The sequence below is a fragment of the Xiphophorus couchianus genome, chromosome 7 (genome assembly GCF_001444195.1).
Source record: "Xiphophorus couchianus chromosome 7, X_couchianus-1.0, whole genome shotgun sequence".
NCBI lineage: Eukaryota > Metazoa > Chordata > Actinopteri > Cyprinodontiformes > Poeciliidae > Xiphophorus > Xiphophorus couchianus.
The window spans coordinates 26,068,973-26,092,660 of NC_040234.1; the positions used below are offsets into that span (position 1 = coordinate 26,068,973).

The window sequence follows — 23,688 nt, forward strand, 5'->3', positions numbered from 1 at the left end:
AAGCAGGGGGAAGGGCCCACAGCCACGCAGGGGCTCCGACGGTCCAGCGAGATCCGAACTGGAGGGAAGGAATCTGCTGCCCAGCATTCTGTCTCCGGACCGGGTTGAGTTATTTCCTGACAGTTTCCCTCAGAGCTCGTTCCGTTTCTCCTCTGCCTTGGAGCGCAGCGACGGGAATCTCTGCCACTATTAGACAGGATGTCGGACCTTCCAGTCAATGACCACCTCGCTGGGATCTTATCAGATTTTGAAGGTATGTGGGGCGATAATATTGAATTACTTTACTGCAGGCTGAAGTAAGGAACGCAGTAAAATAGACCCTGGCTGGAGGATATCCATTTTATTTTATTTAAAAAAAAATAATAATAAAAAAAAAGGACACAGTAGATCTGTTTAACTTTTTCTGATAGCTTTAATTTTTTGCCAACTTTTGCTGTTATAATGTCTCTGTTTTCTGTTGTGTTTTTTTTATTACTCCAAATAATCCACTAACTTAAGAAAGTTCCAGTTGGTTTCAGACTGCAGAGCTAAAGCCTGCTCTGGGTTGTAGTGCAACAGGACTGCAGTTCAACTATCATGTGAAAAACATTTAAGTCACCTGAATGTGGCTACTGTGTGATAAGTGGATATCAAATAGGGCTTGTTTGGTGTGTGTGTGAGTTTGTGTGTGTCTTGAGTGTGTTGTGGGGGTATCTCCAGATCGTCAGATGCTCTGAATGAGCTGCTGTGAGACTGCTTCCTGCCTGCTTCCTGCCTGCTTCAGGGTAAAACTCTGCAGTCCCTCCAGTCAGCACAAGTGTTTTAGTGAACAAACATGCGTACAGTACAGCATGTGTTGGTAGGCCTGATGCTACATGCTGCTCGCCTTTTGATGCTGAAATTCAAATTAAACTACAAAAAACTTCCCTGGGTCACAGACACATCACTTTTGCAGATAATCTTCTCACCACTGCCCTGCGTTTTTTAGGAGTTTCCTTGCTTCAGCCCAGGTGATTTCAATTGACAAGTGTTTGCTGAACTGCAATCAGCTGAATCGGGTGTAGAAAGGCAGGGAACTGTGTGGCGTTGCTCTGAAATTGTTAGGTAGACCTGCCTCTCAAAATTACCAGTACTGGAAAAATAGACTTTTTTTTTCCAGCTTGGTCACTACTCATGTAAAAATTACCACTAAGCTTGTGGCTGTTCCAGACACTTTGTGTTACTTTTACGCTGAAGCAAGAAAAGGTCACCCAGAATGTTTAATATATAACGTATTTGACTAAATTCTATCATATAACACTTTGATGGTAGAGCACCATGAAAGTGCTCTATTTTCCTTATTTTGCAGATCATTTTCTCACCACTGCATCTCATGAGGTATTCTCAGCTTTCACAAGGCAATTATGCTTGAAACAAAACAGCTTTAAATGTTCTGCCGTTACTTGTCTTCGCTCATACCTGGAGATTAAATTAAGGCAGCACGTTGGAGCAGTATGGGGTCTTTTTCTTAGGCAATTTAATTTGAATAGCACATTTCATGTACAAGACCATTCAAGGTGACTTGCATAAAACAGATTTAGACACAAAAAAGGGAGTTTAAAAATTAAAATTGAATACCAAAAGTACAGCACATAGTGGTAAATTACTGAAATGCAACAGAGCCTTGATATTACACACCTTTTGTATCTGCTTTCCATTCAGAAAAGGGAGGTGCAGCAGTCCTGTCTTTAAGTGCAGTGTTAACAAGGATTAAGTGGTCTTGCTGTCATGTGATGGAGCTTTCATAATCACACTGAATGGATTTCTGCTTGCAGCACTGTGAAAGAGCATGCTTCCTCTTGCCTCTGCCCCTCTCCATCACCTTTGAAATTTTCTCTATAATCCATCAAACGTCAGAGCTGCTGTCAGCGTTATTAAAAAGTTTTAGCGGCCTTGTTGAAACAGGGTGTATGAGGTACAGATTAGCTTGAAACGGTTAAATAAAAGGCCAACGTCAGGAAAAAGATTAATGGACACCAGAGCTGCTCAGAGTGAGGAAGGAGGAGACCGCCCCAATTTAAATAGTTTGCTCTTCCTCGGGGTTATCAGTCATAGCTCACAGCCCTGCAGGGACACCAGCAAAGACAGAAAAGAGAAAATCTGCACTGCTTTGATTCTGGTCCTCAACATTCTTCTGTGTAGACAGGTGCTTCTCTGGGCCTCTAAACAAATTAGTTTAAACTGTTAGACAGGGTCTCTGCTGATCCATTTGACACCATGGTTCCACCATTAGACATTAGCAGTGGAGATAGAGGACAAAGATAGGCAACAGGTGTGGATCGGTTACCAAGGTACCAAGATGTTTTAGCGATAACGTCCACACGGTTTAAAGATTTTTCAATGAAATGACACATTGTACATTACTTGTTGCTCTCTGTATGGAGAATAAAGGTCGTAGTTGTAGTTGTACCCTGTCAATGGACACCTGGCAGAAATCCTCTACACGTTTCATTGCCTTGAACAGTGCTTCCCAACCCTGGTCCTATAGGCACACTGCCCTGTGTGTTTTAGGAGCTTCCTTGCTTCAGCCCAGGTGATTTCAATTGACAGGTGTTTGCTGAACTGCAGTCAGCTGAATTAGTCGTTGGTAAAGCAGGGCGACGTCAACAACATGCAGGAAGACCAGGGTTGAGAAACACTGGCCTAGAAGACAGAGAATTGTTTCCCAAATTACCAATTTTATTAAGTTAGCACTGTTTTTAAAGTGCAGCTTTACAATCTGTACTCTACCCTCAGTGGTGTTGAGATTTTTTAAATTTTGATCTCCCTTCCTGGTATTCTCAAAGATTCTCAGTCGTCTCAGAGAGCTCCAGCCCTTTGGTCTGTTTATTTGGAACAAAAGCAGTCTTGACTTTTTTTTTGTTTGGTGTAGTTAGCTTTTATATTGTGATTTTTTTTGTGAGTGAGCCTTAACTTTTAAAGTCACACCGGTGTCCTTCTGGACAGAAATGACAGCGGTGGGACAGATGACAGACCTGGACCAGAAATAAATGATAGAAGTCCTGCATGTTGCTTTACTGTTACGCATATTTGTGATGTTATTACAGCTGCAATAACATTTTGAATGTTGAGAACAGATCATACAATGCAGGATACACAATGTGGTGTTTAAAATTTTGGAACGGTGTTGGTAAATGCTGCTGCAAGCTGAATAAGACGAGATGCTCTGCAACTCCTGACCCACGACATGCCGCCACAGCATCACTAAGCAGAAAACGGCAAACCAGCTCGTTGTTACCATGACGCCCATCAGTGGTGGCTTGTGAAGTACATAAAGGTTCAGATCAAAGCAGGTCTGTATTCAGGATCGAAGTAAAATGTACAAGACGTTGGAAGCGGATAGGCAACACCTCAAAAAATGGGTCAATGTCCGATTGTTTGGACATGACTGAACTCTGGGGAATTCTTAGTAATAAAAGACCCAACTCTTTGTAATAAAGGACAGAATTCCTAGTAACAAAGGATGGGATTCTCTGTAAGAAAGAATGGAATTACTAGTAATCAAGTATGGAATTCTTAGTTAAAGAAGGAATTCTTAGTAATAAATGATGGAATTCTTAGTAATAAAGGACGGAATTCTGTGTCATAAATTATGTAATTCTTTGTTACAATGGACGGAATTCTGTGTAATCAAGGAATGAATTCTTAGTAATAAAAGATGGAATTTTTAGTAAAGATTTATTAGTAACAAAGGACGGAATTCTTAGTAAAGACAGGAATTCCTAGTAATAAATGATGGAATTCTTAGTAATAAAGGACGGAATTCTGTGTCATAAATCAATTCTTTGTTATAATGGACGGAATTCTGTGTAATCAAGGAATGAATTCTTAGTAATAAAAGATGGAATTTTTAGTAAAGATTTATTAGTAACAAAGGACGGAATTCTTAGTAAAGAAAGGAATTCCTAGTAATAAATGATGGAATTCTTAGTAATAAAGGACGGAATTCTGTGTCATAAATCAATTCTTTGTTATAATGGACGGAATTCTGTGTAATCAAGGAATTAATTCTTAGTAATAAAAGACCCAACTCTTTGTAATAAAGGACAGAATTCCTAGTAACAAAGAACAGGATTCTTTGTAATAAAGAATGGAATTACTAGTAATCAAGGACGGAATTCTTAGTTAAAGAAGGAATTCTTAGTAATAAATGATGGAATTCTTAGTAATAAATGATGGAATTCTTAGTAATAAAGGACAGAATTCTGTGTAATCAAGGAATGAATTCTTAGTAATAAAATATGGAATTTTTAGTAAAGTAAAGATTTCTTAGTAACAAAGGACGGAATTCTTAGGAAAGGAATGAACTCCTAGTAATAAATGATGGAATTCATAGATTCTTTGTTATAAATATGCTTACATTATGATGAGCCAGTCATAATGTAAAAACCTGACATCTTGGATAAACGCATGTGTAAACTTTATTAAGGGTTTTCAAGTTTTATTTACGCTCTTGTGGTTCTGCTAAATGTAAATCTTTTGAAATAAACAAGTCCAGACTCAACTCCTCCACCTTAAAGTTGTTCCACTTGGCAGGTTAAAGTTCTTGTCCTCTATGTGTTTACCAGTTCACTGGTCAGTAATTGCAGGGAATAATTACGTTGTTAGTTGAAGAAATGAGCGTACGTTTCTTCACATTTGCATGTGTTACTTTAACTTCAACAGTCTCCAGAGACCAAACAGATGAGGTATAGAGATAGATGGCATTAGCAGACAATTTCACTCACTACCCTTAAAGCAAAAAGAAGAATCAGAACAAAATTTGGTCCAGGCTTAGAGCAATGTTGGGTATGTAAATGGTTTGATTTAAAAGGAGCTAGTGCACCTAGAACAGGCACCACAGGAAATGGAATATGGCAGCACAGGTGGAGGGATAATGTTCAAGCAGAAAACCGGTTTATTGAAATAGTGAAGGAAGATCACCAGACACAGTAGATGCAGCTCAATAGTATCCACACAGTGGATACAGCTCCTTAGTGTTGGCTGACTTGCCACCACTAAGGAGCTGGTGATCGGCTTTGGGATTGACAGACCCAGTCCAAGAACTCTGCTGAGGAAGAGCAGCATGCAGTTCCTGAGGAGGCCAAGATCTTTTAACAAATGTCGGAAGCTAGATGTTCCATCAGTCTGTGGTCACCAGTGTTCTGTTTTTCGATGTGGCATGCTGGGGCAATACAACTTCCGAGGCAGACCTTTCCAAGTTGGACAAACTGATCAGGTGGGCAGACTCAGTGGTCAGCTGGACTCTCTGGCTACTGTGGCACAGAGGAGGATATTGCACTGGACAATGACGGCCACTCTGCACACGTTCATCAGCAGCCCGAGAGGTCTGTTCAGAGGAAGGCTGCTCCTTCCAAAGTCCAGGACCATCAGATGGAGGAACTCCTGTCTCTCATGTGCAATCTAGCCAGCCAGCTGCTCACTGGGAGGAGGCCTGGGTGTGTGTGCTGCAGGGTTGTGTCAACGTTGCCCTGTAATGGAATGGCAATTTGTCTAGGGCAGAAACCCTGCAAGGATAAGTGGGTGTAGATTATGGACAGATAGAAAACTAAAACAATCTCTGTCTATCCGTCCATCTGTCCATCCTCCTGGCTCTGATCGGTTGTTTTTGACTGAGTGGTGTATTCCTGTAGTTAGTACTGGGGACACTGGGAGAAGGCAGGGGAGCTGTCATGACATAATGATCATTTTAACAACTATGTAAAAAAAAATTATTTTATAAAAGTTACATGCTGTAGCTTTAAGCTGACCTTAAATGACTGCTGTTGTGATTTAGTTCTGATGTTATTTTCCAAACAGAAAACCAATTGAATGTAGCACCAAAGAGGGGTGAGAGGTTCCATTTTAGGGTTGAGGCACCCACTAACACTATAGTAGGAAACACTATAATGGGGCTGTAAACAGGAGGCATGCACTGATGATGGTGATAATGTTCATGTGTAGGGCCCGCCTGCATCACGTTGACGTTCTCCTGGTGGCTCCCCCTATCTTTCCCACTCAGATCTAGTGAAGATATGCAGATTCTGGAGAGTCATTTATAGCTCTGGGCTGACTTGCCTGAGGATGCAGCAGTAGCATGGCTCCATTCCCTAAGCGCAGCCTGGTCTGATGGGGTGGAGGCAGCAGCGGGGAGAAACATGGGACCACCAGCTCAGACAGTACCTGCAGTAATTTCATTCTCAGGACTCCAGTTTCATGCCCAATTACCTTCCCTCAGGATGTGTGTCATATTTTGTAAATTCAAAACATTGTTGTTTTTTTTTACGACTGAGCATTTTTCTACATTTACTTTGAAGTCTATTAAGTGTAAATGCAGTCCATGTTTCTTAATTACTAAACTTTCAGAAACTTCTAATTTTAACTTTGATGGCTATGTGGGAGTTTTGCATGACATTGGAAGATTGTATGCTGCCTGGGAGTCAAAACAATTTATCTATCTGTCCGTCCGTCCGTCTATCATCAAGCACATATAGAGTACATAAAATATGTTGAACTGAAATAATGTCAAGCAGAGCGTACGCATCACAGACACCAGTGAAAAATCAGTTTATGTTTCAGTGTGTAATAACTGGTCGTTCTCAGCAGCATATTTTTAATATGTGTTGCCACATTTCATGGATTGGGCCGTTTACTTGGCACACAGTCCCAGATGTGGTGATGTGCAGCCGATTGTTCCAGGAGGAAAATATAATCTCTCTCCAATGTTGTCTGGGTGTGAATGGGATCTTCTCATAGTTGGATACACCTGGCTTACAAAAGGCATACATGGGAGCTATGGCTGAACAAAATTGAACAACATGTCTATACAAATGGTGGTAAAATAGTTTAGTCTACTGAACTATTTTTTTTTTTACACGTTAAAACAAACTAAACCAAATAAAGCAGAAAGCCCATAGTGTGGTCTCCAGTGTCTGAGAGCATCAGCCTGTAATGGAAAATTACAGTTAACTTTTAACCTCTAAACCACACATGTAGATTATCTAACATCATCTTAACACAATTTGAAGCTGCCATCAGATTCATTGTTCACTGTATGTTCATATTGAAAGGTGGAGTAAGTTTTCACTGAGGTTAATTAGAAAATCTGTATCGGGTCATTTACTGAGAACTGGTTCTCGATTCCCATAGCTAAAGCTAATGTAGCTTAACTTCCTGAAGATGCTGGTTCTTCAGTTCAATTCAACTTAATAAAACTTCATTAATCTCCAAGGGGAAATTTAAAAGGTGCAGAAAACAGCATGAGTACGTACAGACACATGAGCACATAGAAATAACTTTAAAAAGTGCAATAACAAGGAAAATGCTTAAAAAAATAATTTAAAAAAATTAAATGAAGAGAAACAGTTTTAGGTAAGGACAAATCTGAGTCCAGGAGATTGCTCAGAGGACAAATGTGTTTTCCCTCGTCTGCATCTTGGACATCTCAGACTGATTTCAGAGTTTTGAAATGTGTCATAATAAACATAAACATACTAGTTTGTTTGAGTCACATAGCTACAGACCAATCAGAATAACTGACCCCTGTCCACCACAGAAGGCACCAACTATGGGCATGTGAGCATCAGAACTAGAGCCGGAAGAAAAAGGTCTTAATGCTGTGGCTGCAGGCCCATGACTTTAACTCCTTCAAAGAATAAACTTTTTTAATGTTACAAGTTCACATAATGTTAGGTTTGCTGTTAGTGTTATTCCCTCATCAGAAACATACCTGGACTGTTGCCTTGATTCTTTCATGCATGTTTGAGAAATCCTTTAATCTCCATGGCAACCATTCAGCTGTGCAAAACGCATGGCTGGACCTAGCCCTGCCTTTGAGACGCAGCTCCTCCTCAGAGCTGCAGATTCTGAACTTCTACCTCACAGAGCAGCTCTGTCCTGTAACTCCTCCACTCAGCTCCTTCAGACTAGCCAGCACCAATTAGCAAACACCTGGTAGAAATGCTACTGAGAAGTAGCTCATTATAGGAGCTACTTCTCAGTAAAACGCTCATAAAAAAATTATTAAAGAGTTGATAGAGTGATGTTGTGGTAACTTCCTGAAAGCAGAGTTTCACAAAGAGCATTCATTTCCTAAAGCGACAAAGACCCAATTTCAAGGTTTTAAATTGCAAAGTTACATTTCTTTCAAGTCATATTTGATATATACAGAATTTTTTAAACAACTGGAGGTAACATAATTACTTGATTGTGCTATAAGATGATTTTTATAGCTCAAAAACACATGATACTGCCCCTTTAAAAAAATCAATGTGATAGAAAACCTCGGGGTCTGCCATTCATGTGGCTGTTCACTGACATTTATCATTTAATAGTAATCCTAGCCATGGCCTCTTTCAGTAGCATAATTTTGCCCCTAAGCAGAAATGCTTCAGGAATGGTCTGAGAAGCACAAGAATGAGTTGAGGTGTTGACCTGGCCTCCAAATTCCCCAGATCCCAATCTAACCCAGCATCTGTAGGATGTGCTATCATGTCTGATCAGTGAAAGTGGTTTCAATTCAAGAGATTTTTTTTATTTCCACTTTATATAAAACCCTGACTAAGATCCAGGAGCAAAGTGAAGACTTCCCTTTGTTTACGTTTATCAACAAAACTGACTAACTTGATGGTGTTTTTGGTTAAACCAGTTCACCAGTTAACCTTTATACAATCATATTAATACAATGTAGAATTCAATTTGTCTTTGAAAGTATAATTTGTGTATTGTACCGTCACCTCTTTCTGTACATCAGATATGGTGATTTTGACCTCAATGTTTGCGTTTCCATTAGCCATAAAATTGCGCAAATTGAAATTGCGAAAATACATTTGCTTAATGGGAACACACCAATTTAGAAAACTGAAGTTTTATGATAAAAAGTTTTCGTGCCTAGCCGTATCAAAATAGACTCATGTTTCAAAACTGCAATGGAAACACTTTTTTTGCATCACAAGATGCATCAGCCGCATCTTACTACTGGCAAAAACATTGAAGAAGACAACAGGAAGTAATATTAGGGTGATGGTTTATTTCTTTTTTTGTTTTTTATAACACTGTGCAGCTGGCTCCACCAGAGCTCCACAGCATCACATTTCATAAAAAGTTGTGTGTCATTCCAATGTGTAGAATCCATAACTCTTCTGTGAAATCACTGACTACAATTTCCCCAAAACGCTGCATATGTAGCTGCTCCCTAGTAGGCGGGACTTGTCGCTCCAATGCCTGAATAAGACACCAACGTCTCTTCTGATTGGTTGATAGATGATGAGCTCCAGCACCATGGCTGAATTATGAATATATCTCATGTAACTGTTTACATCCAACGCTGATGACTCTGATTCTTATTCACATGTGATTTTCATTTCATTTCTGTAATGGAAACACCGCAATTGTGAAATTGTGTTTTTCAACATTAGCAGAATTTAGACAAAGATTTGGACACATTTGTAATGAAAAGGCAGCTACTGATAAGGCAGAGTAACACCTTCCCTGACTCTTCACCTGTCAAGTATGGAATGCTTGGTATTAGACCAGAAAAATTCCTATGATTTTATTAAATAGCCCGGGCTTGTGTCAGGAAATATGACAGCCACTTTACACTGAAGGATAAAGTTCATAGCAGTGGGATTTCTACATGCATGCAGTTACTTAAAACATATGTATATCAGGTGAAATAACCTGCAGGTAATGAAGAGACAGAGAAACAAAGTTAGGCGCTGGCTTTAACAGATGACATATTGTCTAACAGGGTCTGCTCAGCTAAAAGGTAAAATGGAGCTGAAATGAGGCACATTACTGTCACAGGTAATTATTTCAGCAGAGTTTGAAATGGTGCCAGCAATTACCTGATACCAGGTCGTCTTATCTACTGCAGGGAGGGCATGTCTGTGCCTGCAGCCTCGGTGAACCAAGCCGATTCCACACATAGACATCCTCAGACTGCCTGGAGCCTACAGAAGCTGAGGGCCAATAGCTGTGCAGCTAGGTGTGTGATTTAAATCTCGGTTGCTACCAGTCATTAGTTTTGTTAGCATATCTCTCGAAGCTAGGACATAAACTGTCTCAAACACAAATTGTTGCTCGTTTATATGGCGTACAGAAACGGCTCAGGTTTGAACATGCGTTTCATTTTTATTTAGCTAAAATTAGGCTTCATTGCACCTAATTATTATTTTATTTCTATCACAAAGATATCCAAGCAGACACTAGCTAAACAAGCAAGCTTTTATGCTTTACCAATAAAAGTGGTAAAGCATTCTTTAGCACTTGTTGACTTGTTGCTCTTAAAGAAACAGCACAGTGTTTCTTTAAAAATGCTTTTAAAAATGCTTTCCCGTTATTTATCATTCTTTGCCATCATTTGTCTCATCACAGCCACATGAGACAAATGTGGTCTCATGTGGTTGCAACAAAAAGCAGAGGTTAATTGTGTGGTGGAAGGAAAGTGATTCATGGTCTTCAATATGTTTTACAAATAAAAATACAATTAAAGCTGCAGCTCTGTTGATGTTTGTCTCTACCAGCTTTTAACCTCCACAGACTGAAAACAATTTCCATCTCAAGTCTTCTTCAATGATTTACATGTTAGAATGTTATTGCCTCATTGAAAACATATCTGGAGTGTTGTTTTGATTTCTTCATGCATGTTTGAGAAATCCTTTAATCTCCATGGTAACCATTCAGCTGTGTAAAACGCCTGGATGGACCTAGCCACACCTTTGAGATGTAACTCCTCCAAAGAGCTGCAGTTTCCAAGTCTCCGCCTTGCAGATCAGCCCTTCCCTGCCACTCCCCAACTCAGCTCCTTCAGACTAGCCAGCAGCAATTAGCAAACACCTGGTGGAAGTGAGCATCTGCTGAGCTCATTATAGGAGCTACTTCTCAGTAAAACACTGGTAAAAATGTTGTAAAAAGGTTAATAAGAGAAGTCATGTTGTGATGACTTCTTGAAGGCAGAGTTTCAGAAAGAGCAGGAGTTTTTAAAGAGGCAGAGACCCAATTTCAAGGAAGCAAACTACAAAGTCAATTTTTTAAAGTCACATTTGATAAATGTGGCATTTTTGTAACAGAAGGTAATATAGTTACTTGATTGTGATAAAAAATGGTACTCTATGCCTGAAAACCACAAAATGCTGCCCCTTTAAAAGATGCTTTTGAGGAAAAGATGGCGCTACTGATTTCATAGATCTGCCATCAAAATGTAGCTTCAGTTTGTTTGTTTTTTGTTGTTGTTATACAAAGAAATAACTTAAATCCTACCAATGTGAGTGGTTAATTGACTGAACAATGAGCCAAGTCTTGGTAAGTATTTTATTCTACCGCCCTCGACCCCCACACCCTTTCATAGTGTGTCACGTTGCAATGGCTGATTTTTGTAATGAAACCCCCACTTGATGTCCTGACTGCAGCAGCGACCTCAATCTGCCCTTTGTGCTTACAGAAAGAAGGAATGTGTGTGTGTGTGGGGGTGTGTGTGCGTGTGTATGTGTGTATGTGTGTCCTCCCCTGTAGAAGGGAACACTTTTCCCATAGAAGGGCAGGCGTCTACACTCCATAAGCCGGACAGAGCTTTGCGGTACCACAGGTACAGCCACATGTGAACTCTACGTTAGCGTTTAGCCTTTAGCTCTGAAACATGACTGCACCAATGACTCGTAATGAACTGGTTTCTCCTGGAAACATTTATTTACGTTTTCTGAATAATTGAAGCTTAAACAATTAAGCTTCAATTATTCAGAAAACATTCTGAGTATTGTATTACACAATACTCAGAAATTGACATTATGTTGGTCTAGATGTTCAGCAAAACTTCACTTGAAGTAATCCAGTCAAGAGGCTATTTTAACTTTCCATGCCACCACAGGAAGTTGTACTTTTCAAGAGTAAAGTACTTGTGTTGAAATGCATGTCTTCTCAAGCATGAGTTTTAAAAAGGAGAGGAAGCTTTGGAAAGTGGTAAGCTCACTGTTGCACTTTCTTTTTTATTAGGCATGGGCCACTATGAGATTCTCACAGATTGATAACTTTATATAAAAATACATCAGTTTCCTGGACTCAACACAGAAAATGATAAATTGTTCAACACAACATCCATAATCTCCTTTATATCAGTGTGAAGGCACAAATATTTCACCTGGATAAAGAACTACGGTATTGATTATTAGTTCTAATAATATTATCTAGACCAGCTCTTACTGTTATCTCATAGTAAATCTGACTTAAGCAAACATTTAGAGGTCATACCACCACATTTAGTAGTTTAAATGCTGACTTTGCAGAATAATTGAGTTGTTGTTTTTTTTTTTTTTTTACCATTGGCTTTTTTAACAGTAACACAATATAAATAAACTGATATCAGGAATATTAGTTGGGCTACTGTCCAACATTTTTGCCACTTGAAATATTTTTTTTAAGGTTGGGAATATTGTGGATTTTATTAAATCCAGGTTTTAGTCTTTAACATTTTAAACATCAGATATGAACCTTTGCAATTTGCAATTTTTTAAAGAGGTATAAAGCAGGCGACCGTATAAAGGTTTTTAGTACTCAATGCAGGCATTCTGCTTTGACCCCTTACTTCAGCCCATTTCCTGTCTGATTACTGTGAGTAAAGGGCACTTATACAACAAAATCTTTATAAATAAATAATTAAATATCTGAAATCCAGCTGAAATAGTACATTTGCGTGTCTAGCTGTTACTTTTCAGTTCTCTAAGGATTTCTAAACTTTTCTATTAATGTACTACAACACCACATTTCATCTCACCTCATCTAACCCTCTCAGTTAAAAAAAAATCAAACTATCCCTTCTGGGCTTTCCAGTCTCAGTTTAGCTGAGCTGATTTGATCTGATCTGTTTCTTACCATTGACCTTTATTGTGACCTGAATATTCCTTGTTTCCATCTGCAGCCCTGAAGAGATCGTTCGACGATGAAAACATGGATGACATGACGTCCGTCACCTCAGCTTCCTCTGTCTCTGCCTCCCTTTCCCCCTCTTCCTCCCGTTTCATCCTGAACCACAACAAACCCATCATGGGGCCGGGAGGAGGGGGCCAGTCTCCTCCTGTTGCCGTCAGCAACAGTAGCGTGGTCTCTGCAACGGACTCCCACATACGTCTGAGCTCCGGTCTCAGTCCTGTCCTCAAGAGCCGCGCTGTAGGCAGTAGCTTGTCCTTCAACAGAGGAACCATGAACAGGCCAGTCGTCCCCAACTCCAGCTCCTCTGTTACCAGAGCTGCTTCCTTCCAAAGCAGGTTGAACCCCAGCTTCTGCTCCACACTGTCAGGACCTGGCAGTGACAATGACAGCCTTTACAGCTCTACGTCCAGCCTGGAGTACTCTGCTGGTGGAGGCCATACCACGCCAGCTAACAAGCTGTCGTCCTATCACAGCCCTCCACCTCAGAGGGAGTACTATGGATCTAAGCTCAACTGGTCACAACATCACGAAGCGAATACGGAGAAGTTCTCACATGGGAGTGTTTTCAAGTCAGAGGTGAACCAAGGACCTGAGTTGATGCTGGATATGAGAAAGCCTCAGGTGTTAAACCTTGGGACCATGTCAGTTCTTGACTACCAACTTCCAGGAGAGGGGAACTTGGGAATTCTAAGAGATGGTGGTGGTGGCATGTCTCCAGGAATGAAATATGTTGATGTGAATTTTAACTGGAATGGCCTGCGTAGTGGAAACTCCTTTGAGGAATGCGGATCAAAAGACGTTTCCCAAAAGCGGCTTCGGGCCATCAAGAGTCCGCAGCCCAAAGCCAAAGAACCTCCACGTCTCAACAAGTTTCCCTTGGATCTGGACAGCCTGGTGAGCAGCGTCTCACCGGCCTCCCCTACCAAGCCAGAGGTGGGACTGAGGAGCCCAAAAGCGTCAAACCGTTCCCAGCAGAGTGCAAATGGCCTAAAGAGCTACAACCCAAGCCCTCCTTCCACAGCTGCCAGCCTTTCAGCCTCTCTCAGCAGCCTAGACAGTTCTTCTGACACGCCAGTTCGACCCAATAACTATCCATGTTCACCCATATCTCCTCGCTCTCCTGTTCCCTCACACCATCCCGTCACTGCTCTAGAGAAGAGCTGCTCTCCTGCACCCTTTGCCCTATCCTCAGCTGAGAGTATTCAGAGGGATCAATTCTCACAGTCCCAGACTGGACACATGGTCTCCAATCTCCAAAGTCAATTTAGTCCTTCCAGCACCTTCAGCTCCAGAGTTATTGGATCTTTGGAAGATAGCGAATGTGATGAAAAAGAGAGCGTGGACCTGATCTTACAAAGGATTGCTTTGTTCTCTTGGCCTGTCACAACTGACACCAACACAGGACCCGCAGTCCAAACCCCAAACCCGACCCAACGTACTGCTGGGTTGTCGCCTAATTCTGGCTGTCCCACCGAGGACACAACCATCGCCATGAGAAAAGAGGGGAACAAGAAACATGGAGGTAAGACAGGAAAATGAGACTGTCCGCATATGTGCGATTGCAGAGTGTATGCGTGTGTGTGTGTGTTGCATAGAAGTGCTGACAGGGAATTTCTGTCAGTTTTTTGCACGAGGATGCTCACTTGCACAAAACAATGAAGACTGACAGAAAGACAGGGTTAGCACGCAAACCTTGACCTCATACCCATTGTACAGTCATGATTTCTATTCCCCCACACCCACAGAAACCCCCACACACATACACACCTATGAACACCTTGAACCCCTGGCCCTTTACATTCATCTAAACATCATATATAAGCAGTTTCTACTTCATTTTTTTAGCCTAAAATGAGAGTTTGTCTTCAAAAATGGATTCTTTTAAGCAGTAAGTAGAAGCTGCTTGTGATTTGATTAGTAATTTCCAGGTATGATTAACGTCAACATATACCCCAAAAACATTAATTCTTTTACCTGTAGGAAATATTTCTCTAGTATTCTCATTGTCTCAGTTGAAAAACACGCTGAGCTTCAATTACTGTCTCAGCTTCAAGGTGACTGATGATCAAAAGGCCATGATGGATGCTAACATGTATGCTGAGGCTGAAACAAGCGGTAGAGTTTGTCTTCAGAACTTAAACTGGTATTAATATTTATATTTATTTTGAGTGAATTCTATCCTCTCTCATCATTGCCATACTCTCGTGATCTGCTCTCTGCTATTATGTAAAAAACTAATAATGTGGAGGTGGGTGTGCAAGCCTGCGTTCCCATTAATCACAAAGACGCCAAACAAACACCTGCATCTCTCCCTGGTTCCAGCAGTCGCTCGTCCCTGACCTTGAGGGGAAATATCAATATATATATACTGTATATATATACAGTATATATAATTGTTATTTTAAATGGCAGAACAAATCAGCAGGAATGTTGTTAAATATGAGCGCCAGTTTAGTTAAATTTGACCAATGTGTGCTAGCTGGATCTTTGGTGACTTCTTCAAAGTTTCATTGCTGTCTTTACAAAAGTAGCGGCACCAAATGAAAATATTTGCTCCACAAAATAGCACAAGTGTAGCATAAATATTAATATCAGCTTTAAGATTCAGAAGGTCACTGGGTAACTTGACTTGGATCCAGCTTAGATTAAAGCATTGGTTGTGGTTGAGGGTATGGTTTAAGGTTATGGTTAGGTGGGTAAATACTTTTTTAAAGCATTGTGTGTCAACATAAATCCTTGAACTCTGATGTTTTATTGCGTATAATTAGCACTTTCTGGTCAAATGAAACAGCCCTCTGAATCCTAAAGGAGTTTTCATAAACAGGTTAGCACCTCGTAAAATAATACCTGATTTTGTGTATGAAGGATTTGTCTTAGGGGTTGTAATTACAGCTCAATTGAACTTGGTAGATGAATGTTTTTCTCACAAATAGTCTGTGAATCCAAAGCACATCCTTTAGAAGGATGAAACAGAGGGCATCCTTCAAGTGTCTCTTTGATCCTGTCTAATGAGACCTCAGGATGTTTACTCAGGCGTCTTCTCAAGTACGGATTGAATACACTCAGTTTTAACAAACCAACCTATCAGTTTGAAGACACACAGCTGTGGGGATTTCCTCCGCTCCGGCAATCCCATTGTGGAGGTAGACCTTGTCTTTAGAGACGAAAGTCAGATGAAACTCGTCGTTCTGCCGCACTCAGCTGATAGACTCTGTCATGCTCCAAGATGTTGAGGATGCGGAGAGCAGGCAGAAAGCAGGTAGATGGAAATCAATCCAAACTTTAATCACAGACGATGGTGCAGGGCAGGAAATCCAGGAAGTTGAGGTAGACCCACAGATGAAGGCCTGAGGCATTAGAACTGCAGCCTAAGCAAACATAATAGGCCAGCAACCAGAACAGGAAGAACTGATCCTAATGCAGACACTGGTGGTTTTAACAGAAGGACTCAGTTATGAGGTCTAGCAGTAAAAAACTAACTAGAGCATAGAAACAAAATCAGACATGAAGTCATTACTATAGGAAACAGAGTTTAAATTTATGGCCCAAACCGAAAGCCCGGGCTTCGGTTTGACAGCAGAGAAAGTCAAACTAGAATGTACAATGTAAAGTCGCGTTAATCTACTCATTATAGTGTAAACAGAGGAGTAGATAGTTGAGGAAAAAAAGAGAAAAGAAGCCAACGAGACTGTAACAAGAGCAGTGCACTGCATGGGCATGCGGCTCCGCCCTGCTTTGCTCGAGAATCGGTGAGATGGGCTCCTATCAATCACACATCCCAGGGGATTTGCAACTGACTCACCCTGCGGTTACAACAAACAACAAGATGGAGCTGGAAGATGTTCAACAAAAGCTAAAAACTGGAGAAGATACACTTCTTACTTAAACAAAAGCAGGAAAATCTTAATATGTTGGATCTACTTGGGGCTTGAGCCTCTAATTAAAGTTCTACACAATGCTTATGGACTTGAGCCCAAACAGAACTCTATAGTGAAACCCCCCAAAAAAGCCCACCAAGAGTTCTGATGATGAACCCAGACTACAACACCCTGAGAACATTTTTGTAGGCCTGTTGCAGTAAACAATAAATAAATCAACCACACAACGAATTAAAATTAGCTAAATAATTTCCATTTGCATGATTTATTGTTTTTCTCTTTTCTCTCTTTCTACCAAAAACTGGATGACCAAAGTCTTCAGTCTGGTGTTTTGGTCTCAACTAAACCTTTTTTTGAAGCACAATTTTGTTGACAGAGACTTCATAATTCATTTTGCTTGTTGTTCTTTAGAATTGAAAGTTTATTGATCTTTCAGAATGTGTTCTTACATTATTATGACATTGAATTATATTACTCTCAACTCAACAATATTATCCTTTACCTCAATAACTTCAGGGACAATTTATCGTCCAGCAAAATTTGCTAGTGACAGGCCTACACATTTACACAGATCACAGGAGAGCCGAAGAAATCCACAGTGTGGCGCTACATGTTAGGTGCTGAATTTATTTTCCAAAAGGAAAAACAGGCTACAAGTAATAATCCTTCATACAGCCTTTCACGTGCTGAGGCATGCATTGGGTCTTAATCAAGTCTTTGAAACTGAGAATTGGAAAATGTGATTGGAAACCGGTAATCAAATTTATTTAATTCAATCTGCGTTCTGGGTTAATTGTCCACCATCCTGTGGGCAGCTGTGGCTCAGAAGGTACTTGCTCTGCAGCTTCAGAGTGAGTGTGGCGTCTGTTACCTCTGTGTTTCACAGTGACATCAACAGAATATTGAAAGGGGAATGATTGCCTCTACGAGGAGGTCATTCACAATTCATGGTGGAAGTTTGGAAGTTGCTGAAGTAAAAAAAAACAAAAAAAAAAACGCTCTTTCTCATCAAGTGAAGTCAGTGTGGATCGTTGCTTTGAGCAGCACGTTTAAAGGTGAGCCCTATAAACTTTACGTCTTCATTTGAATCTTATTTTGCTGTAAGGCAGGAAGGAGTTCTTGGTTTGCGTTGTGCCAATAAAGACTTTTCATTGGTTGCAGAAGCACTGAAAAAGGTTTCCCATCTTTTAAATAGTTTTCCAGCCACCAATATTGTTGGTTCATAAAAAACAAACAAACAAAAAAACATGTTTGTGGTTCAGGAATGTCCTGACACAGAGAAAGCCACATTTATAGGCCATGTCTAGTATGTCTGTGTGGTCTGAGCTCTTCTGGAATGGATTCGCTTGGCAGTCCTCTCAAGGCTGTGGTTCTCCTTGTTTCCTACCACACTTCTTCTTTCCACTCAATTTTCCGTTAATATGCCTGGATACAGAACTTTGTGAACAGCCAGCTTCTTCAGCAATGGCCTTGTGTGTCTGACTGTCTTCTGGATGTCTGTCCAGTCCTACTGACCCGGAGTGAGAGACTCTTGGAATATATCACTCTGTGTGGGATGATTCTGGATGATAGGGTTAGTGATAGGCCCACAAACTGCCCTGGTACCTGTGCAGGTATATCTATCAGCAGAATAATCTTAGGGTTGTTTTTGTTTGAAGTGGAATAGAGTTAGATCAGCCCTCCGTCCGTCCGTTGGTAGTTTGAAGTACAAGCTTCATAAGAACTCCACAAATACCAAAATCAGAGTGAGTTGTTGATGATGTTATAAGGGACGGTTGTAAAACCAGTCTGATCTAGCACAAGTTTTCATTTAGAGCATTTAACATGCTGGTGTGTTCATGTTTGGGGAATTACAGGTTGCTTTGAACTAATGGGTGTTTACACTAGACTTACTATCTTTCTCTATGTGGTGCTTTGCTCAGATCGTTTTGTTCCCATTAAAGGCTTATAAAAAGTTCCTCGGTGCCTAATCTTCTCCTTCCTTCCTTCCTTTCTGCGCTCACTCAGGAAAACAGGAGGAGAAGTAGAGGCTATTTTTGTTGTAATTATATTTTTGTCAGTGTGTTTTAATGAAATAAACCAGTGATGAAACTAATCATTTAACTAGTAATCCCACCGGGAGTGTGCTCTTAGTTTCTGTAATGTTGTGGAGGCATAACATATCATGTTATGATCATAACATTTCACCTGATTACACTCCAGCATCTCCCTTCTACTTTCATGGAGTCTGAAGGTTTAATAAATGATGTTAACAGTTGACTCATTAGTCATAGTTTCATCTTAAGCTGCAACAGATTCTTTGGACATGCTTTAATGTTCTGTCGTAACTTGCCTGAGTCCATAAATGATTCTGCAGGTTGTGGAAGACAGTCAAATTATTTTGACATTAAAAAGCATAGACTCTGGATAAAATGTATCAGACTGCAAAATTATTACACGCGATCTACTAAACTATGATGGATTTTGTCTGTTCATCCCTACAGTTCAAGAGAGTTTGTTATTTAAGCACAAATAAAGGAGACACCCATAAGGAAACCTCCTTTCTGCCCCATATTCAGGCCACCAGTTTTTCCTTCCTTTAGCTCAGATTAGAAACCGGTTTCCTGTCCAGTTGGTTGGTTCAAGGCTTCTAAATGTGTTTCCTGCAGCAGATCAGATTAGCTCCCCCTGTCTGTTCCAGCTTGTTATATGAACCCTCATAACGCACAGGATGGACAATAATAGTAGAAATGATTTGAAGAGACAAGATGTCGCCTGTTCAAAGGATCCTCTGTTATAGTTACCTCACTCAAATAAAGTCTAAAGTTACAAGAAAATTGAGGTTAATAAATCATACATTTAAGAGTTTCATGCTTGTCAAGCAGATGAAGAAGAAAATGAAAGGAAGCTGACTGAAGCTATTTTGTCAAAGTTGAGTTACAGCAATAAAAACGTGAAGATTTAATACATGATGTTCCAGGATTTTATGATTTTAGATTACTGAGTGTAAATCAGGCTGATAGGTCACATCACAGGCTCTACATCTTCAAACCTCTGCTGTCCTCTTAAATCATGCAGTTATCTTCTATGTCTGTCAGCCCAAAAGGAAACGTTTGTGTGGAGCAACTTTTCAATAAGTGAAAACAATAAGTCAACAAATTCATACAATGGATAAAAAAGAAATCAAAAACAGAATCTTCAGAAGTATCAGCTCCTCGTTCAGACCTTTGGAGTTCACTGTTTGCACAATTCAAACCTCTGTCGTCTCCTCTGGGTATTACTGTTACATTCAGAAATCTGGATCTTTAACTCTCTTTAATTTTACAATTGTACACCAAGCTGCCGGTGCTTTTCAATAAACCTGCCACACATTTAGTACAGCAAGTAATCCTGCTTTTGATAAATAATATTTGGTAACACCTTATTTGATGGGGTGTGCATAAGACTGACATGACACTGTCACAAACATGAAAGAGTTTCCATGAATGTTTACGACTGTTGTCATGAAGTGTCATTTGATAAATAATGACACTTTTAATGAAAAGTTGACAATTTTAATGGACTTTTAATGCAACTTTAAAGCATTAAAAGTGTCATTACTTATTGATTGACACTTCCTGACAACAGTCACAAACATTCCATTATAACAGTGTCATGTCAGTTTTATGCACAGCCCGACAAATAAAGTGTTACCGAATATTTTACCTGTATAGAGGCGTAAATAACCTTATATTATGTAAGATACCCATAGATACGCAAGACGAGAAATGTTGAGAAGAGATGGAACAGTCAGCCCTGAGCAAGAGCCTTATTCTACTTATATTGCATTCCCACCAGCTCTAGTCCACTGTAATCCAACTCTAGCTTGTTGGTCTAGAAAGTCCGCTTTGATTGGGGAGGTGTGAAAGCAAACTGGTCTGCTGACAAGCCAAGGTCTAGTTGTGGTTGCAGTGAACTCTGGGCTGGTTCCAATGGATATGTGAACACTAAGCGGACCATAGACTGCTTCAAAAGCAGGAAGCAGGCCATAGCGCAGTGCATTCTGGGTAAATACAGCCAAAAAACATGAACACTAATTCATGATGGGGTACAAGGAGAGCCTTTGCTGCCCACTGGCGAAAACCAGTTGTGTTAGCTGCACTGCTAGCGTCCAGGGAGCATCCTCGTTGTTAATGGGAGCGGCGGTTAGAGGAGCAAAGCAGCTGTAGTTCCAGAGCAGCGTGTTTGGAGCCGTCTTCTCTGTGAGGACGGTGGAGGTAGTGCTGGTTCTTCATTCCTGCAGAATTTCAAATAAGCTAGGTTCAAGTCTTACTCTTTGGCCGGAATACAGTCACTGATTACCCAGGCAGTTAACTAAAATATATCTAAAGCACCATTCTGTAAAACATAAGAAATTGTGACATCATCGGAACATACTGTAAAGGCACAGAAAACATTGAACAGCTGAAGAAGGATTGAAAAGTTCCCCTCTCTGGATGTAAACTAAAGTCAGAGACTAAACTCTGATGAGGGCCCCTTCCCTACCTGCAGCGTACTGGTCCCAGCTGTTACAATGGAGACACAAATTATACACATTTAGAATCAAGGATAAACACAAACCTACACACGCCCTCACACACACGTCTTTCTATCTGCACTGGGACTTTGCATTGACTCACATTCATTTATATAGCCTAACACTGACACTTACCCTAAACCTAACTATTACCACGACATGCCTAACCCTAAACTAAACTCAATTCACACCTTAGTCCTAGAATTGGCCCCTGACCTCTAACCCCCAACACAGCGCATCTTCTTATAGCCCAGGCTTTGAGCCCCATAAAGAGCAGTCGGTCAGTGTAAGGATAAATAATTCTTACACTGTAGCAAATATAAGGCGGGCCACACACACAAACACACACGCACGCAGAGGAATGTATAGCTCTCATTTCCTCACACACAGGGGTCAATTAAAAATGAGTCAGCCCCTACAGCTGAACGAGAAAGCAGACACTTCCTGTTGATGTGAAGTTAAGGTTTCAGTGATAAACAGTAAGTTAAGTGATATTGTAGCAGAAAAAAAACTCCAAGAAGAAAATTACTTAGCTGTAAAAACAGGATAATAACTAATAAAGAATAGCGTTACCTTGCTAGCTGTTCATTGCTAAGATAGTTTGGTTGAACCTGTAAAAGAAAGCTTGACAGGGGCAGTGAGATTTTTTTTAAGGTTTGGTTTTGAGCAGTTTTTTTTTATATTTGTATTTTCTAATAACTTATTTCAAACATATTTAAAAACAAGCAAACAAGTAGCCAGAAGAACAAGGGAAAATAAAACATCCGTACAGTACGGAGAATGAAACAATTAGCTTTCCACTACTTGTCTGTTTGAAAAGGGGTAGAAAGAAGTGAAAAAGTATTTAATCCTGTCCCTTATCTGATTTTATTGAAATATATCACTTGCTTACTCAGTAACAATCAGAAGTGTGTAATCAAAAGCCTTCTGTGGTATCCATATGTATGGTCAGTTTCTATGCTAAAGAACAAACTCATACATAATTTGTTATATAAAAGCAAAATGATTACAAACTGACTCACTTCAGAACAAAGCAGATTTACCAACACATTATAATGCACACATTTAATGTGTGCATTATAATGTACACTTGACTGATATAGATCTATCAGTGAATAGATCTATCTGGATCTATTGACTGAATAGAACTGCACAATATAGCTAATTGGAATATTAGTCTGTGCAATATCACATTTTCCTGCAGCTTGCTGTCTCAGAGTTGTGTGGAGCAGGTTGTGACTCTAGAGGGAGCTATTTGAGGTCTGATAAATGCTGACTGGACCACCAGGCCAGAAACTTTAAGATGTGAAAAAAAACTTTCCGTATTTTAATCTGAACCTGACGGATGATTTTCATGGAAAATGATCAGAAGAATCCTCTCATATGGAGTAGCTGCTTTCTCCAGTCTATATCTGTCTCACACTGGGGGCTTTCCCAGTGGAAGGAGGGGCCGTTTGTATTAGGTTTAAACAGAATGAATTATTAAGAACAGCTGCTATATGGACCGGAGTATTTATAATGAGATGCTTGTGACTAATAGTGAGAAACCCACCCAGACAGAGCCCACTCCCACTCAGGATCTACAGCCAGCTGTTGAGGCCGCAACGTAAACTCAGACCAACACTTCAGAAGCTGAACTTCAAGAGCTTTACATATGAATTTAGAGTACACATGCATGTTGCAAAAGTATTCAATCCCCAAAAACTTTCATTTGTTTTATTTTATGTAACAAACTAACACAGTGTAGGGCATCTCTATGATGATACATGGCCTCAGAGGATCTTTAGAGAACAAGCAGCATCATGGACACCAAGGAGACTGTCGCCATGGAGAAGTTTAGACAAGGGTTAGTTCTACAACTATATCCCATGCTCTGAACATGGAGAGAGGATGAGCCAGCTGTAGACCCGCCAACACATGAAGGTCCAACTGAACGGGCAGAGGAGCAGCCAAGAGGACCACGGTGACTCTGGAGGAGCTGCAGAGATCTAAAGTCTTTAAAATGAAGGCCTTAAAATGTCTTAAATTCATGATAAAATGAAAAAGTAAGTTGGCCTTAAATACATCATAAATACTAACAGGTTTTAAAAGGGTAGTACTGTGTAAAATTGACTTTTGTGAGCTTTACATCATATTATAATGTTATTCCCTCATCAAAAACATATGTGGAAAGTTTCTTTGAAATCCTTTAATCATCATGGCAACCATTCGGGATGCAAAATGCCTGAGTGGACCTAGCCCTGCCTTCAGGGACGTAGCTCCTCCTCAGAGCTGCAGCTTCCAAGTTTCCAAGTGCCTCACAGAGCAGCTCTCCTCCACTCAGCTCCTTCAGACTAGCCGAAAACAATTAGCAAACAG

General features: G+C 40.3%; 1 protein-coding gene and 1 long non-coding RNA gene across 2 annotated transcripts in view; one reads left to right on the top strand and one right to left on the bottom strand.

The window, feature by feature from the left end:
- The window catches only part of septin12 (septin 12), a 50,226-nt gene continuing 26,538 nt past the window's right edge, over positions 1 to 23,688 (top strand). The window contains exons 1-2 of the mRNA XM_028023993.1: positions 1 to 253; positions 12,908 to 14,440. Of these exons, the coding sequence (XP_027879794.1) occupies positions 199 to 253; positions 12,908 to 14,440 (1,588 nt within the window). The 5' untranslated portion in view covers positions 1 to 198. The remainder of the gene's footprint in view (positions 254 to 12,907; positions 14,441 to 23,688) is intronic.
- On the bottom strand, positions 10,634 to 23,620 carry LOC114148618 (uncharacterized). The gene is made up of 2 exons (XR_003596309.1): positions 23,565 to 23,620; positions 10,634 to 10,703 (listed from the first exon to the last, which is right to left on the bottom strand). It is a non-coding gene; the product is annotated as an uncharacterized LOC114148618 (long non-coding RNA).